The sequence below is a fragment of the Chlamydotis macqueenii genome, chromosome 3, assembly GCF_036417535.1.
Source record: "Chlamydotis macqueenii isolate bChlMac1 chromosome 3, bChlMac1.mat, whole genome shotgun sequence".
Taxonomy (NCBI): Eukaryota; Metazoa; Chordata; class Aves; order Otidiformes; family Otididae; genus Chlamydotis; species Chlamydotis macqueenii.
In genome coordinates, this window is record NC_141558.1 from 77,745,762 (window position 1) to 77,761,364 (window position 15,603).

At 37.2% G+C, this 15,603-nt stretch overlaps 1 protein-coding gene across 2 annotated transcripts in view; it reads right to left on the reverse strand.

Annotated features, from left to right (window-relative positions):
* PPP2R5A (protein phosphatase 2 regulatory subunit B'alpha) overlaps positions 1–15,603 on the reverse strand; it is a 46,541-nt gene that overhangs the window by 19,366 nt on the left and 11,572 nt on the right. For both annotated transcript variants that reach the window (XM_010126390.2, XM_086744876.1), the window contains exons 2-3: positions 8,226–8,422; positions 1,544–1,645 (exon numbers count right to left, since the gene is read on the reverse strand). In XM_010126390.2, the coding sequence (XP_010124692.2) occupies positions 1,544–1,645; positions 8,226–8,422 (299 nt within the window). The remainder of the gene's footprint in view (positions 1–1,543; positions 1,646–8,225; positions 8,423–15,603) is intronic.

A 15,603-nucleotide genomic window follows, 5' to 3' on the forward strand; every position in this document is an offset into this window, starting at 1 on the left:
GACACTTCAGCAGCTTTGTGCTCCTGGAGGGTAATTAGTAAGTTATCAAACTCAGTCTTCTACCATCCAGTAGCACGTGAACTGTAAAAGAAAGGAGAGGAAAATACAAACTGTTCCCATTGTGCTGCAATGAGCAATCTATTCCAAGGACAGGATGAACAACTGATGCAGGAGACAAATCCACAATCAGTGATCAGGCAGCCTAGCAAGAACTCATTTTGAGAAAGGCAAAGGAAAAAGCTAAAAATAAAATTTCAAATAATAACCAAGGCTACAAACCTCTTCCAGTTTCTCTTAGACAAGCCTAAAGCACAATTGAACTGGTGGCAGAAACCAGTTTTTCTATATATAAAAAGAAATATAGTTTACTTATGACCTAAAGTGAACCAAGCTAATATTTACAAATTTTACTCTGGAGAGATAGAGGCATTTTGAAGTCAGGTGATGCCTCTACTGACTATAAGAGACATTTGCATAGCCCCTGCACCTTCCCACCCCTACAAAAAAATCAAGCCTCTCATCTAGTTCAGTTATAGCCATTTATCCTATGAACTGGAATCCGCCATATGTAAGAAAGATAATTACTACCACAGAGTTATTTTTTGTAATAATTTGTTTCTTACTTGGTTTAAGTCTCAAATACTACCCTGAGCATGTATTTTTAGTAGCAAATACTAAAAGTCCAGTTTTTAAATAAGAGCATTTGTTGATACATTTAGAACTGTAATATTATAGGGACAGAGTAGCATTTCAACTCTAAAAGGAGAGACTGGTATGCAGATGTGCAGTAACTATTAATCTTCTACCCACTATTAGGAGTTGCTACACAACTTCTATTTAACAGACACTACTTACATAAACTCAGCAACAAACTACTTGAGACATGAACGCAGATGATTACAAGTGATTTAGGTTTGTTCAACTTTTAAGAGTTAATTGAAAAAAAAAAATTCAGCAGTATTGCAAGTCAATCACGTGATTGATACAGCAGTGCTATAAAAATCACGAGATCGGCACAGGAATGAAACAATAGAATAATTAACCAACTGTTACCAAACAACAACGCCTATATTGTAAAGTTTTTGCATGAAAGGAGAGAAGAGGGCGAGAACGATGAAGAGATCTATTTCTTGCTGGAAAGACAAATGAAGGCTGCTACTCCATTTTTGTAGCAAGAAACGAAACTGTTAATATCCACTTATATTTTATTGAAATCACACCAAAAAAGTTGCTCAAGTGCAGGAAACAAACCTCTTAATATAATTATCTAAAATATCCATATATTTTTAAGACATACATATACCACACTTCAACATCACAGTCACTCACAAAAAGAAAAGTATTTAAGCAATTGGGAAGGATTTACATTCTGCTATATTTATACACGTTAAGAAAAGCACCACTTTTTTCCACTCCTAAGTACAGAAATTCAATTGTATTATAAAAGTAACTTTGATGTTCTTACCAAAGGCACAAAATGACTCCAGTATCCATTCACAGTTATTGCCTTACAAGAAGACTTGAAAATACATGAATCTCATACCTGTATGTGGGGCCATGAGGCTTCAAGAGTTGGTTCATCTTCTTCTGGATCAAAATCTGGGTTATCACTAGGTGGAAGCGTTCTGAAAATATTAGAACTAATCTGCAAGAGAAAAAAAAATTGTTTAATTGCATCATTTCTCATGCTTTCACACTCAGCAAGGTACTGCTTTCATCTCAAAATTACATGAAACAAAACCATCTGTAAATAAAGTAATATAATAAATAGCTTATTCTTTATTTTTTCAAAATTGCTAAATCCAAACAGCCAAAAGTCTGAAAATCATAACAAAGTAACTTTTGTCTCAACTGTTTTACAAGTTTGTAGCCAGACATGGTCATATGTAAAATGTTCCTCTGAACCCACCAAAGTTAAAAGAAAATTTCAGTTTCCCCTTATAAAGACCAATTTTTAACTATGTGACACCGAGATCCAAAGTCTTGTATAAAACAAATACACTATGACTAACCACTTATGATTTAAACAGAGCTCTATTCACATGTAAGGCAGATGATCATAAAAATATATCTAACTTTAGAGTTCTTAATTTGAAGGTATTTCTCCCTTTCAAGTAAGAACTGAAGAACTGTTTACAATTTTTCACCTTTCATCATTTCAAGATGTTTCACGGCTTTGAGAAGTCAGAAATACATAACAACTGTAAATTTTTGATTTAACAGAGTAACACTCAAGTATTGATATAGTCACATGCCGTAGTTTAGCCCTCTCAGGACCAGACTACGCAGCCTCTCGCTCACTCCGTCCACCCTCCAAGAGAATAGGGAGAGATAATACAATAAAAAAGGTTCAAGGTTTGACATAAGGACAGGGAGAGATCCTTAAAGCTACCGTTACAGGCAAAACAGACTCAACTTGGGGAAAACTATTTGTTTATTATTAAAACTAAAACAGGATAATGTGGAAGAGAATAAATTCCCCCCACCTCTCCCCTCTTCCTGGGCTTAATTTTATATTCAATTATTTCTACCTCCTTCCCCACCCTGAGTAGCACAGGGGAGAAGAGTGAATGGGGGTTACAGTCAGTTCATTACACGTCGCTTTATGCCACTCCTTCCTGCTCGAGGGAAGGACTCCTCACATTCCTCCCCTGCTCCAGTGTGGGGTCCCTCCCACGGGCCACAGTCCTTTGTGAAACTGCTCTGGCGTGGGTCATTTTTCCATGGGGTGCAGTCCTTCCAGAACAGCTGCCCCAGCGGGCCCTCCACGGGCCACAGCCTCCTTCAGGCATCCACCTGCCCTGATGTGGGGCCCTTCACAGGCTGCAGGTGGATCTCTGCTCCTCTGTGGACCTCCATGGGCTGCAGGGGGACAACCTGCTCCACCACAGTCATCACCACAGGCTGCAGGGGAATCTTGGCCAGGAGCCACATTACTCCTCCCCATCCTTCTTCACTGACCTTGGCATCTGCAGCCGTTCCTCTCACAATAAATTCTTCACAACAGGCAGGTAGATGCGTCTCAGGATCTCTTCACACCATCCATCTCATCTCCTCTCCTCTCCCTGAAGCTGGGCCAGGCCAAGTTGGGCCTAGCTGGCCACCTGGCCTGCAAAGCCCACAAGGCTTGCACCTCCCCCTCTCTGCCCCCACTCAGCTCCTTCACATCTTCCTTTTTTTGTTTTTAGTTTTTCCCCTTCTTAAATACGTTATCACAGAGGCATTATCAGGGAACACTCTGGTACCAATTGGCTCAGCCCTGGCCAGCAGTGGGTCAGCCCTAGGCCTGGCCAAGTCTGCTGGACAAAGGAGAACTTCTAGAAACTTCTTACAGAAGTTGCCACCATAGCCCCCCTCACTAAACAAAACCAACACATCACATTAAACCAATTTCAAAAGGTTAAGTTTAAAAAGGTTTCTGCATGGATTTTTCAAGTGTATAGAAGTCTGGATAGAAGACCAATCTTTCAGATGTTGAAAGAAAAATAAATGTCACCTTTTCTGCTGGATGTAACATATTAGATTTTTAAATCTCTAACATGAACGAAAGAGAACATGAAGTTAATTTCATTTCTGCATTCCTGTTTTTTTCAGGAACATGTTTAGCCCAGCTTTTCTAGTAATCTTTCAAACCCTTAGTCTTTTCAATCAATTCTCTTTCAAATAGCTGCTAACCACCCAAGCCTACTAAACACAAAAGAAAATGTTCAACAGTTTGCAGCAAATGCTACTGCACAGCTTCCATGGAGTCTCCAAGGTGTTTGAAGAATCTTGCAAAAGGACTTTAAAGGATCCTGAAGTCACTCAGCTGGCTCTGGATAGAGGAATCAGCTGCCTCATTAAACAAGATATAAAGCTATTGCATAAACCAACTTCTCATTTCCTCCTATGTGCTTCATTCTATGTCCTGTCACTTTCTCCTGTTGGCACCCAGCAAAGCTGCAGACACTGCTGCTCTAGAGCAGAAGGGCAATGATGTTCTGTATGGATGGGCAATACAGCAGTCTCCTAGTCTACTGCACAGCAGAAAAAAAAAAAACCCAAAACAGTACATTTGTCCTTTAATACAACACAAGGGACCTGGGATTCTGGAGCACAAGAGAAACTGGCTGAGGGGAGAGAAGGGGGAACTGGGAGTCAGAGTGTGAATTTTAATCAAGCATGAAAACCAAGACTACAATCCTGGTTCTGTTACTTGATATCGTCTACTCTTACTAGATCTTCAATATAAACATCTAACTTACAAATCAGTCCCCTACAGAGATTTCCTGATCTCCGCTTACAAGTTTCCTGGTAATGTCTCTTGAAAATGCATTCTTTTATTTCTAGGTGCATCTTGCTGAACTGAACCAGTCAACCATTTAGCACAGAACCTCAGAGTACAGAATGAAAAATTTTCAAGCCCAAAACAAAGGCACTAACTACTGAATGTACTTCTGCAGCAGAAACAAATAGCAAGCCTCTCGACCAGATCTTTAGAAAACTAATTTTATGATTTTCAGAACATTCAGTACTTCTACTAGCATTATTGGTCTCCTGAGAACATACGAAATGGAATAAACCGTATACCATTTTTATGCACCAGCCTGTGTCCTTAAAGAAAGGGTTCATTTACTTAATTATGTTTGAAATACCTTTGTTTCCTGTCTCATTTGCTTCTTTCTAATGTCTTGCTAATAGTTTTGATCAAAAATGTGGTTTGGGTTTAAACCCTCATTGTTTTTCTATGGGTAAATTCTTCTCTATATCCTCTCGTATTATTTAAAACACCCCTTTTCCTTCATAAGTGGGGTCTTATCCCAAACCTGTGATCTGAGAAATACAAATCATAAAAGGCTTTTACAGCTATATAAGTTTACACAGAAACCCAGCATCAGCTTTCTAAACTAAATTTCACGAAGTTTTGTGAAAGTGACATCTGAAAATGTACCAGTTAATATATTAAGATACAGCAATGATTTTTATAAAAACAAAAAAGAAAAAAAAAGAAAAATAGGAAAAAAAGTCCTTTGTCTGTACACTTTCTAAGGAGCTAAGTATTTGGAGAGAAACTAGATTCAATTCCAATTTCTGAGCATGCAGATGGGGATACCTGATGTTTTTTAAATTCTGAATTCACAGCTTGTGCAAGCTGCTAGGACAAGCGCACCTACACTGGGGTTTTATATGCTGCTGGGGAATGAGGGGAGGTTGGCAAGCACAAGAAGATGGAAGAGTAATGTGTACTGAAGGGACATTTCTGTTATGCTGCCAAACCTGATACAGGCTAGAGCTTTCTAACTTCCCAGGAAGTTTTAAAACTGAAAATATTCACAATGCCAAGCCCTAATTTGCTGTTAGCTTCAGAAAACTGTCAACTGAGAATTTCCAAACAGAGAAGACATTACCTTTAGATGACCTAGAAAGTGAAAGAAGGTATTAATACTAAGGAATCAAGCTGATAAATAGTGATCAATGATTTACTAACCTTGAGAGAAAGAACAGTAGAGTCATAAACTTAACATAAGGAGATACTTTCAGGATGCTCTAGCAAGAGCTAAGTTAGATGGGAACACCCTGAGGGGGTACAGACACACTGGCTGAGACCAAGATAAGGGGACTTAAGAAGTTCAGAACCAACTGATAGGGTGGAATAACCAAGGAAATTGGGAACCAGCAAAGATAAGTCATCAAGAAACCACCCTAGCAGCAAGAACAAAGCAGGACAAAAAGGTCTGAATGCATGCAGCTGGACATAGTGATAAGGACGAAAGAACGACCACCAGAGAGACTAACTCCTGAGCACAGACAGGAGATGGATGCCGAGACCGGGGAATAACCTGTCGTGGGACGAAACTTATGATAATAATAAATACTGTACCTGTTGCTTAATACGTTGCGCACGTTTGGAGGAGCGATCCCCCGTGCTGCCCAGTGCTGAATAAACCTACCTACTTTACAATCTTACAGATCGTGGAGTCCGTTTTCCGCACATCAAAAGGATGTGCACAGACCACTGTGCTACCCCTCCAAAACTAGTTGTAGGCAAAAGTCTTCCTCAGTTCTTAATTCAAAGGCTTTGGCAAAGAAATTACAGGAAAATCAGGTTGCCTGGGGCACTAAACAGATAACCTACAGCCTATGTCTGATATGTCTGTTGATATCTGTAAGGGATTGTTGACTTTGCCTCCCCAAGACTCAGGTGACTCCAAGGAAACTGAGCTGCTTCCTCTGCAAGCTGGAGGAAAGGTGTCTCTGGCCTAGGGAAAGACAAGAGGTTTTGGAAAGAAATTGGCTTTGCTTCTGCCATTGATACCATTCCAGCTTTTTTCAGTGAATTTTTGTAGTCTGTTCATCCTTTACTACCAGTCAGATGACAGTCGGGTTTAATTAAGGCTGATTTCCACTTTTGTCCCCAAAACACTATCCTTCAAACTCTGCAAAAAAACTCAAATGTTTTTTATTTTTAAGTAGTAACACTGAACAGTCTAAAATTCTTTTTTAAAAAAAGATCTTTTAAATCTCATAGAAGTTTTATGACAAAGAAGGGCCTCAAGCCTGACACACATGTTTGGAAGGAGTTCTTTCTGAAAGCTAGTACTTCGTCCTAATTCACAGCAAAGACCTTTTCTGCTGCCAGTTGCCAGGGAGATTAGCAATACTATTCAGGCTCGGAGGGATCTTTTGTCTCAAGCTCTGAAAGAGCTCTCACTGAGTATTTAAGGCCTTCTTCATTTTCTGTCATTTTAGAGCAGAAAAGGAGATGGAAAATTGTTATGGAAGGAAAAACAAGCATCCACAGAGCCCAATCATTTGCACAACAACAATAACCTCAAAAGAACAGCTCAACAACACCTTATCTCCAAGAAAAGAAAACAACTCTGATATGAAATAAAAGCTCCCTTCAACAAGTATGATAGGCTAGTTAGTATACTCTTTCTTCTAAGAGGAGTAGAGGGCATACAGAGTAAGAAAATACTGCAAGGGTTCAGGCTTGCTGCCACCAGCAGTGAGGAAAAAAAGCCAAGAGGTGAATGTACTCTGTCCTTCATTTTCTTCTGTAAAAAATATTTCCGATAGAAACACAGGTTCTTTAAAAAAAAAAAAAAAACCAAACCAAAAAACCACAGAACTATACAAAACAACCCAGTGTCCTAGATCATTTGTAAAAAACTTAATAAGCATCTGGTGAAACAGCCAAAATTATTAAGAGGGTTTCAATATTAGCCCTTCAATATAATGGCAGAATTTCTACACTTATTTATATTAAAGCTCTGATCTCCCTTATCAGCTGCTCACAGGAAAAAAAAAAAACTAAACCCAAACAAAACCTTAAGAAAAAATAGCTTGCACTCTATAGAAAACTACAAAAGTCATAGGCCGTATGTTTGAACTGGTCTGCTTACATTCCCAATAGCTACTTTTAAAGCCAGCATTGTGTCTACATAAATTTAACCAAAGTTAGAGAACTATTAGCCTAAATGCACAGGCACTAAACACATTCTTTTTATCTTTCAAATTTCTAGACAAAACAATTTTAAAATATTTCAGATTTTTGTCAGATGTCCTTCAGTTAGGTTCCGTGTACATGGAGTATAGGCATATCACTTATGCAGAATTTGAAAAGGCATATAAAAAATCTGGGAAAGTCAGCAGATAACAACCACAAATATTTTGTTTCTTATTCAACAAGCCATTTGTAGAAATTGCACCGTACAAGTCATCCTGTGGTTTACAACTCGAACAAACCACTTAGACTACTCTAGCACAGCTCTCCAAGGCCAAAACAGTAACAAACAGCCATATAAAGTATTTACAAAGTAGTTGCTTTCTTACACTGATAAACCTTTCTGTTGACACTAGTACTCACAAGAATCTTTACCAGAAAACTCCAGCCTGTCATTCCACTGCCGTTCTTAAATAAACAGAGACAGGCAGCACTGCAATACTGCCATTTTCTGAATGAGAATAACTTCAAAGCTTACCCAGACTGCAAGCACCCGCAATATACCATTTCTTTCATTTTAATTAACCTGAATGCATCATATTTCAGCTAATAATTAAAAGTTACAAGTTGTTTGTTTTTACAAGCTTTTTCTAAACAATCTTGTAAGTTATTATTAACATACTATATTGTATAAGCAGAATAACCAACAGCAATTCTGTGTTAGATATCATCAGTCATAAACTGATTAATTTAAGTCACTTTATTAAAATTCAAAATATAACAAGAGCATTCTACTTACCATTTTCACTATGTCAGCATAAGCTGATTCAACAATAACTCCACGATTTGTTGAAACATATTCAACCAGTTCATTCAGTGTTGCTCTCTTAATTTCTTTGCTTTTCAGGTCTGAAACGGAGTCCATGAAGTCAAAGAGTACACAACACTGTTGCAACTTCTGACAAAAAAGATCTTGCTGTTCATTGAAGGTGGCATCTATAAAAAAACAAAAACAAAACAGAAAAAACAACATTCAACACTTAAGTCTGTAGAAGCAAACTCAGGATTTCTAGATCTATTTTGCTGACTAAAATTTGCATAGCTATCAGTTTTTTTTATTATGGGGTATAATATGCTCTATAGTCAGTAAAGTAATAAGCAATATTGTCAAAAATTAAAATAACTATTTAAGTATGTTAGAATGAAAGACTTGTTATTCACAATTTGTGTTTCATACAAGAAATAACAGGTAAATATATAGCAGTAAATATATTTACAAAAATGAGTTCCTGAATTAACTTTATTTGAAATACAACTACATTAATAAGTACCAACTCTCCCTCACCAAAGTCATATACAGAAACACTGCATCATATTAACCTTTCATTCATCCGATTTGTCTCATTCTGCTCCCTAATCCTTTATTATGTAACCTGCTTAAATGCTCCAAAATCTGCTTTGAAGGAACTTTGTCTTTTTACCCCAATGCAAAATACTTCACATACTTTTGACATCATGTGATGAATGTTTCTCTTAACAATCAATTCCAATATTTCAAAAGGATTAATCCTGAATTTTCAGTCTTTGGTCTAAATAATTTATTACAGTAATAGTCAAGTAAGGTTTTCCAGCTTTTTTAGCCTAATAAGACAACATGCTTGGCTATAACTTGGCATTTTCATTTTAAACTGCAGTCTGTCTATAAACTGATAAGCAAAATTCCTCCCTTAGCTCTAAGAAAAGATGGATTATTAAGTATGGTACACTTCAAAAATTTAACACATCCTTAAAATATTGTAACTGTTCAAAAGCTGCACAATCACAAAAGCAGTCATGGTTTCAACTGAAAATTTGGTTTAACGTGCCTTTTGTTCCTGTTTTTAATTGTTTGTTGGGGTTCTAAGCCATTCCAGCAACATAGCATCACCTCATCTATGAGTTAGTTGGGATTTCACTTGTCCCAGTAAAAAATTTTATTTCCAATTTCATCTGCAAATAAGGAATGCTCTCCTCTGAAGAATTTTCAAGACCTGCCAGACTACTAATCCCTTGGCTTTATTCATTCACTGCAGTATTGATATTAGCACTACTGTTCCATCATTAGGAAATTATCAAGACAAGAAAAAGGCAACTGCCTTGTAACACTGAGTACTGAAAATCATAAATCTCACTTATGAGACAAATTTAAACAAATCACGAAAAGATCTCATGCTTCTCTTTATTGTTTTAGGACTACACTAATTAAGCAAATTTCATTTTAAGTTTGTAAGTTTAACAACTGAAACACTATTTGATAATGCCAGTTCCTCACGTTTCCTACCAAGACACCTTCCATTTAGTGGCTGGAACAACAAGAGCCAACTGTGGTTTTAATATTCAGTAATTATCTGATAGAATTCTTTTGTTTCCATAAACAAAAAGTAATTGCTAAAATGGACTGAAACGCCTCCACTGTAATCCAAACTGCTCGCTCTGCTCTGAAAGTTCAAACACCAGAATATTGTATTGTATTCCCTTTCCCCATCTGACAGTTATGATCCTATTAACTGAGCATAATGACTTCAGTGAGCTTTTGAAAAAGCTAGCAATTACTACTCCCTCCTAAGGAACAATTCATACTTTTGAATGTTAATTCTGCAATTTTAGCTATTTTTCTTTTGAATAAAAATCTTGCAAGATGCTTATTTCACTCTGATAACTACAGAGAGATGAATTGTTACACTCTGCAAAATAATGAACATCAGCTGTAAAAACATTTGTAAGTTACATAACATTTCAGCTCACATCTTCTAATACTCTGCAGCGGATTGCATGAGTAAGTATTGTATCATAGCAACAAAGCAATAACAGTGACATGCTGAGTATAAAATCCGAAAAGCCTAATTTAAGGAACCAACACAGGGACGACAGCTTTTTTTGATGCTAGCTCCAAGCTGATAGCCAGACTCAAGCAGGAGTCAAACCTACTCTTATTTTTCCTCACTACAAACTTAACTATACTCCAAGCTACAAAAGCCCAGCAGTGAGGCACAGTTAATACAGTGTATTTAATGTTCAATAACGCTAAATATCATTAACCAAAATTTACAAAGAACTTTCAAAAACCAGCAGGCAGCATCTAAATACTCCTAACAGTGGTTAATGCAGACTAAAGACCTAAGGTTAAAAGCAAGTAACAGGAATTCAGACAAAATAATCAAATCACTTATTACCTTCCCCAGAACATCAAAAAAATCCCTGCATTAGCCACTTTTAGTTAGACATTAGAGTAACAGAGATCATATCTTTCCTGCCATGCATCTCCAGTCCATTTCATTAGCAATCTGATCTATCTCAATTAGACATGTTTTCGCAAATGAAAAACCTGCCCATTAATCTGTTTTATTACTCTTACCATTTAAAGCAAAACCAGAAGATTTTTTTCTATTCATACATCCATTTTCCATACTTATAAGGGGAATCATAAAATAAAGATAACTGCAAGAGATGAAAGTTATGTGCAACCATAGTATTAAATAAGGTAACAAGAAAGCCAGTTCTGTTGTATCAGCACTACCTGTCTTCATGCACTCGATTCCTGCTTGATACACAGCACATTTATCCTAGGAATGTTATGAGAGGTACTAAGGGAACCACCAAGTGATTCGGGAAAATTTGTTTGTCCGATAGTGTTCTTAACTTTTTTAAGCCCCGTCTTTAAGTATCCCAGTACAACAGAAAGTAGACAACTCTATACCACAGTAGAATCATATTGCAATTGTTCATTCCAGTTCTATGAATAAACTGTGCAACCATAATTGCATCAACACTGAAGCTTTTAGCTTTAGCAGCTTAACCTGTGGCATGCTTTTAAAACCAATTTCAATTTAATATTTATCACACCATACATCTGAAGTTCAAGATAATTGCTTTTCTTCAAACACCCTGAATACCATAAGGACTACAGAAGACAATGTAGGTTCAAAGTAGATAGTGGATCCCTCAATAAAATGACCCTGTTGACAGGCTGTATTTTGAAGGGGGAGGATAAAAAGTGAAACCTGAATTCTATTACCAGCCTGTCCCTGAACTGCTGCATGTTGTTGGAAAATATGATTTGAGAAAAAAAAAAAAAAAAAAAATAGGGAAGGAAACAAAACATGAGGAAGCCTAAAGCAGGAAAAAAAAAAGGAGGAAAGGCATTTAATTTAATCTTATTTAGAAGAGTGTCAAGATACATACATTAAACCATACCCCAGAAAATAGTCTATGCCCCATCTCATCAACATTATCAAAATGCAATTGCCTAAACTTCATTTTCTAGAGGCTGCTCAACAGAAATGCGATTCAGGAAATTCTTTAAATCCACTGTTACATTCCTTGAAAGGTTGGTTATAAGTTGATCTGAAGTCCTTGGGAACATAGCAATGAGATTTTGCGCAGCAACAAAAGAATGATTCTTTATCAGGTATTATGGTAGGGAATCCTAATGATAAAAATTTCCATTCAACACCAAAAGAATGACTGTAAATTATGACCCACTTCAACCACGACTCTTTCTAAGGATATTCATTGCCTCTGGTCATTTCCACAATAGATGGTAAAATGTTTGTAACCAACCAAAATAGTTCATTTAATCATCATACTTCATAACACTGAAGTGGTCAGACTATTTCTACTATTTACAAAAAAAAAAAAAAACCAAAAAACAAAAACACAATCATTACATACAGTAGCCACAATCAAAGGATAAAAAGTTACAAACAAGTTGACTTGGAAGTTCCTCCTGAGCAGAACTTAAACATTAAAACAGCATGATTGTACAGATTTGTCTCTAAATCGAATGCTTTCAAATTTATAAGGTCATCAATCCAAGTCTAAGCATGGAATATTGAGCTAAAAGATTAACTTTTTCAGGGAGGTCCTAAACAAAATATAGATAGGGAAAGAGTTCACAATCACAGAGCTACCTCACTAGTGTATAACTGGATACATAAACATCACCAGATCACTAGCTGGAGGATGGCTTCCCACAGTATATTTATCTCATATGTTTACAAGCCCTTCTCATGGAAGGCAAAGATAGATACTTCTCCTTTCCTAACAGAATTGTTTACCCAAGACCTTCTGTACAAAGCCAGAAGGACATAACATAATTGTTGCTTCAGTAGCAGGAACCAAAGTCTAAGTCCACAAAAATTCTCTCAAGGACACAAACTGGAAACTCAAAAAGTGTACTTTCCCTGTCAATACAAAATAAACCCTCTCAAACATTTGCAAAAATTTTCCAGTCTTTTTTTAATATCTCTAAATATTTCTAGTTTTTCATGAAAAAGTTGGCCCAGGAAGATGCAGAAGCCAGAGAAACAACCATGACGTTTTCCTCTGAAAGCTTCTTAAAAGCAGTTCACATACAGCCCTTTCAAACACTTAGAGGACAGTGATATTGGGGAATAAAGTACTGCATCGCTCCTTACAGCAAGTTGAGCTTTGTGGGCAACCCTACACTTCTACATAATTCCCTGACAAACAGAAATACAGAGATTGATTCATGACAAGGATTGTGCCGTAGTTATGCCATATTCCACAGTGTGACATTTAGCATTTAGTCTCTGTTGCCCAGTTACATTTTCTGTGCTACATGCAGCTGCACTCGCTGGAAGAATCTGCTACAGTAGAATCAAGCCCTAATACTAACATGGAAAGAGAAGCACATGCACTACGAGACATCAAGTGTTTGGTTGTGTTTGCTTTTTTATTTATTTCTTCACATCTGCAAATTATCAACACTGCTGTACAGCCTGCTCTTTTCAGAGATACCATTAGTCTGGACAGGGATTAGTCTGGTAAACTCTGCCCTAGCCTACATAAATCAAGCATAGGGAGTCCTGTTTAACCTCAATTTAAAATTTACTTTTGTCCTGGGGAGTTCTTGTGTGCATTATTGTTGTGATCTCTTGTAGCATCCAAGTGTCAGTGTTTATGTTACAGGCATGGTAAAGCCTCATTAAGAAATGGAGTTTGGATGCAATTAACTTTGCATCAGGGGACAGACAGAGTATGCTTCCAGGTTCTCAGAAGTCTACATCTACAGCTCAACAGGCAAAGTAGTTGGCTGACAATGAAAAGGAGAGAGGTCTTCCTCCCCACTACCCCCCTGCCATTTATTCCTCCCTTCACCTCCTCTGCTCCCAGTCACATCCATCCCTCAACACTGGCTCTGGAACTTGTCAGGCTCTTCTGTGAGCTGCTTTAACTCAATAACATGGCAGTATTAGCGAGGTTAAATGGCTTCTGCAAGGGCCTGATGTGCATCAGCTCTGGCACAAAATTAGTGATGAGAGTAGAAACTCTTCTTTCAGCTGTAATGAGCTGTTAAGTTTGTTCACTCTCTCATTTGGAAAAATATCATGAGGTATGAAATAACTGAAAAATCCTACCTACAAAAAACTACTTTTTTGAATAATACATTTTGGTTTTTTGTTTTGTTTTGGTTTTTTTTCCTGTTTGTTTTGAGTGTTGTTGTTTTGGTTTTTTTCAATCACTTTAGGCTCCTTTTTAAATAAAAATGTAGCCCCTGTATAAAATCTCACTTTATACTTGGCTATACTGGTAGTCTATAACATACTCCATAGAATCATAGAATGGTTAGGGTTGGAAGGGACCTTCAAGGGTCATCTAGTCCAAACCCCCTGCAAGGAGCAGGGACATCTCCAACCAGATCAGGTTGCTCAGAGCCTCATCCAGCCTGGCCTTGAACGTTTCCAGGGGTGGGGCCTCCACCACCTTTCTGAGCAACCTGTTCCAGTGTTCTATAACTCCAGTAACTCTGTACATTCGTAAGAGAAGTTCCCACAATTTCAGCTTTTGGTAGCTTAACAGCTCAACTGAAACTGGTGGGGCTACTCAGATGAGCACTCATGCAGCACTTCAAGTATTCAACAAATCTTGTATAAGCATTTTCAGGTCTTCCCCATAGAAAAACTTTGCCACCCTCAGGAATAAGTACCAGATTCACATGAACAATACCTCAAAAATACACTGTGACACTCTTCTTGCTCAACTGTCTCTATAACCATGTGTTTTACCCAAAGCTAATATACACCTTTCTCCAACCAGTTGTGCAAAGTCAAATTAAAACTGCCAAAACCAACCAACCTGCTAAAAATCATACCGCCATCCAAGTAAATCTCCATTTCTTTTTGAAATAGTTAAGAAATCACAAGTTTTGAACATTTGAATATTCTGGATTTAAAAGATTAATTCTGTGATACGTGCCAGTGAAGAAAAGAAAAAAAAAAAAAAAAAACAACAAAAACCAGCACACATTAGGAGTAAAACTATACAAGGATAACAATCAATGACTTTTATTCACCCATAGCATTGTGGTTTCCCAAGTTAGTTAAAAAGTCTAGGCTATAGATAATTTTCAAGTCATTTACTAAGAGTACTCCTGGAAAGCCATCTTCCATCCAGTAACAGATATTGTTTTTTTCACAAAGCCTTATCTGCCACTCCATGTGGCCAGCAGTTGACCTTAACAAATCAGTCCAGAAAATCTGAAAAGCCTATGCTGATCCAACAACACCTGTCACAAATTCTGTGACAAGACTCCTTGCAGTGATGGTAAACTTTCAAGTGTCTTATCTAGATTGTTTCTACTATCTTCCAAGCTTTCTTGTAAATTCATATAGTTAAGAGTCTCCAGCTACAACCACACTAAATTCCTTGATTTTAGTGAAGATCTGAGTCAACCAAGACACTTCAGACAGTAACAAAGTACCCTGCTGAAGTGCTTTCATATTAATAGCCCTATTTCCTACTGTCTAATTACAGAAGACAACATGCAGTCAGATGTAAAGAGTAATAGAAATTATTCTCTTGGTCCTCAAAAAGTTAAATAGTAAGACTCTAGTAACTCTGCTACAATTCACTTCATTTCTACTACACTTTCTCAAAAAGGAAAATTAAAGCACCATTGATTCTTTAAGGAAAAAAACTCAAACATACCAACCACTGGAATGTGAACATAAGACACCCTGAAGCCTGAAGTAGTCCTTAACAAAATATACAACTTGAACAATACAAAGGTTTCTTCAAGAGCATACCATCAGTTCAGAATTTAACTGAAATTCAGCTCCATGTAACAACAACAAAAAAACCCAGAAAAATAAAATGTTGTCCAATGACCTGACACA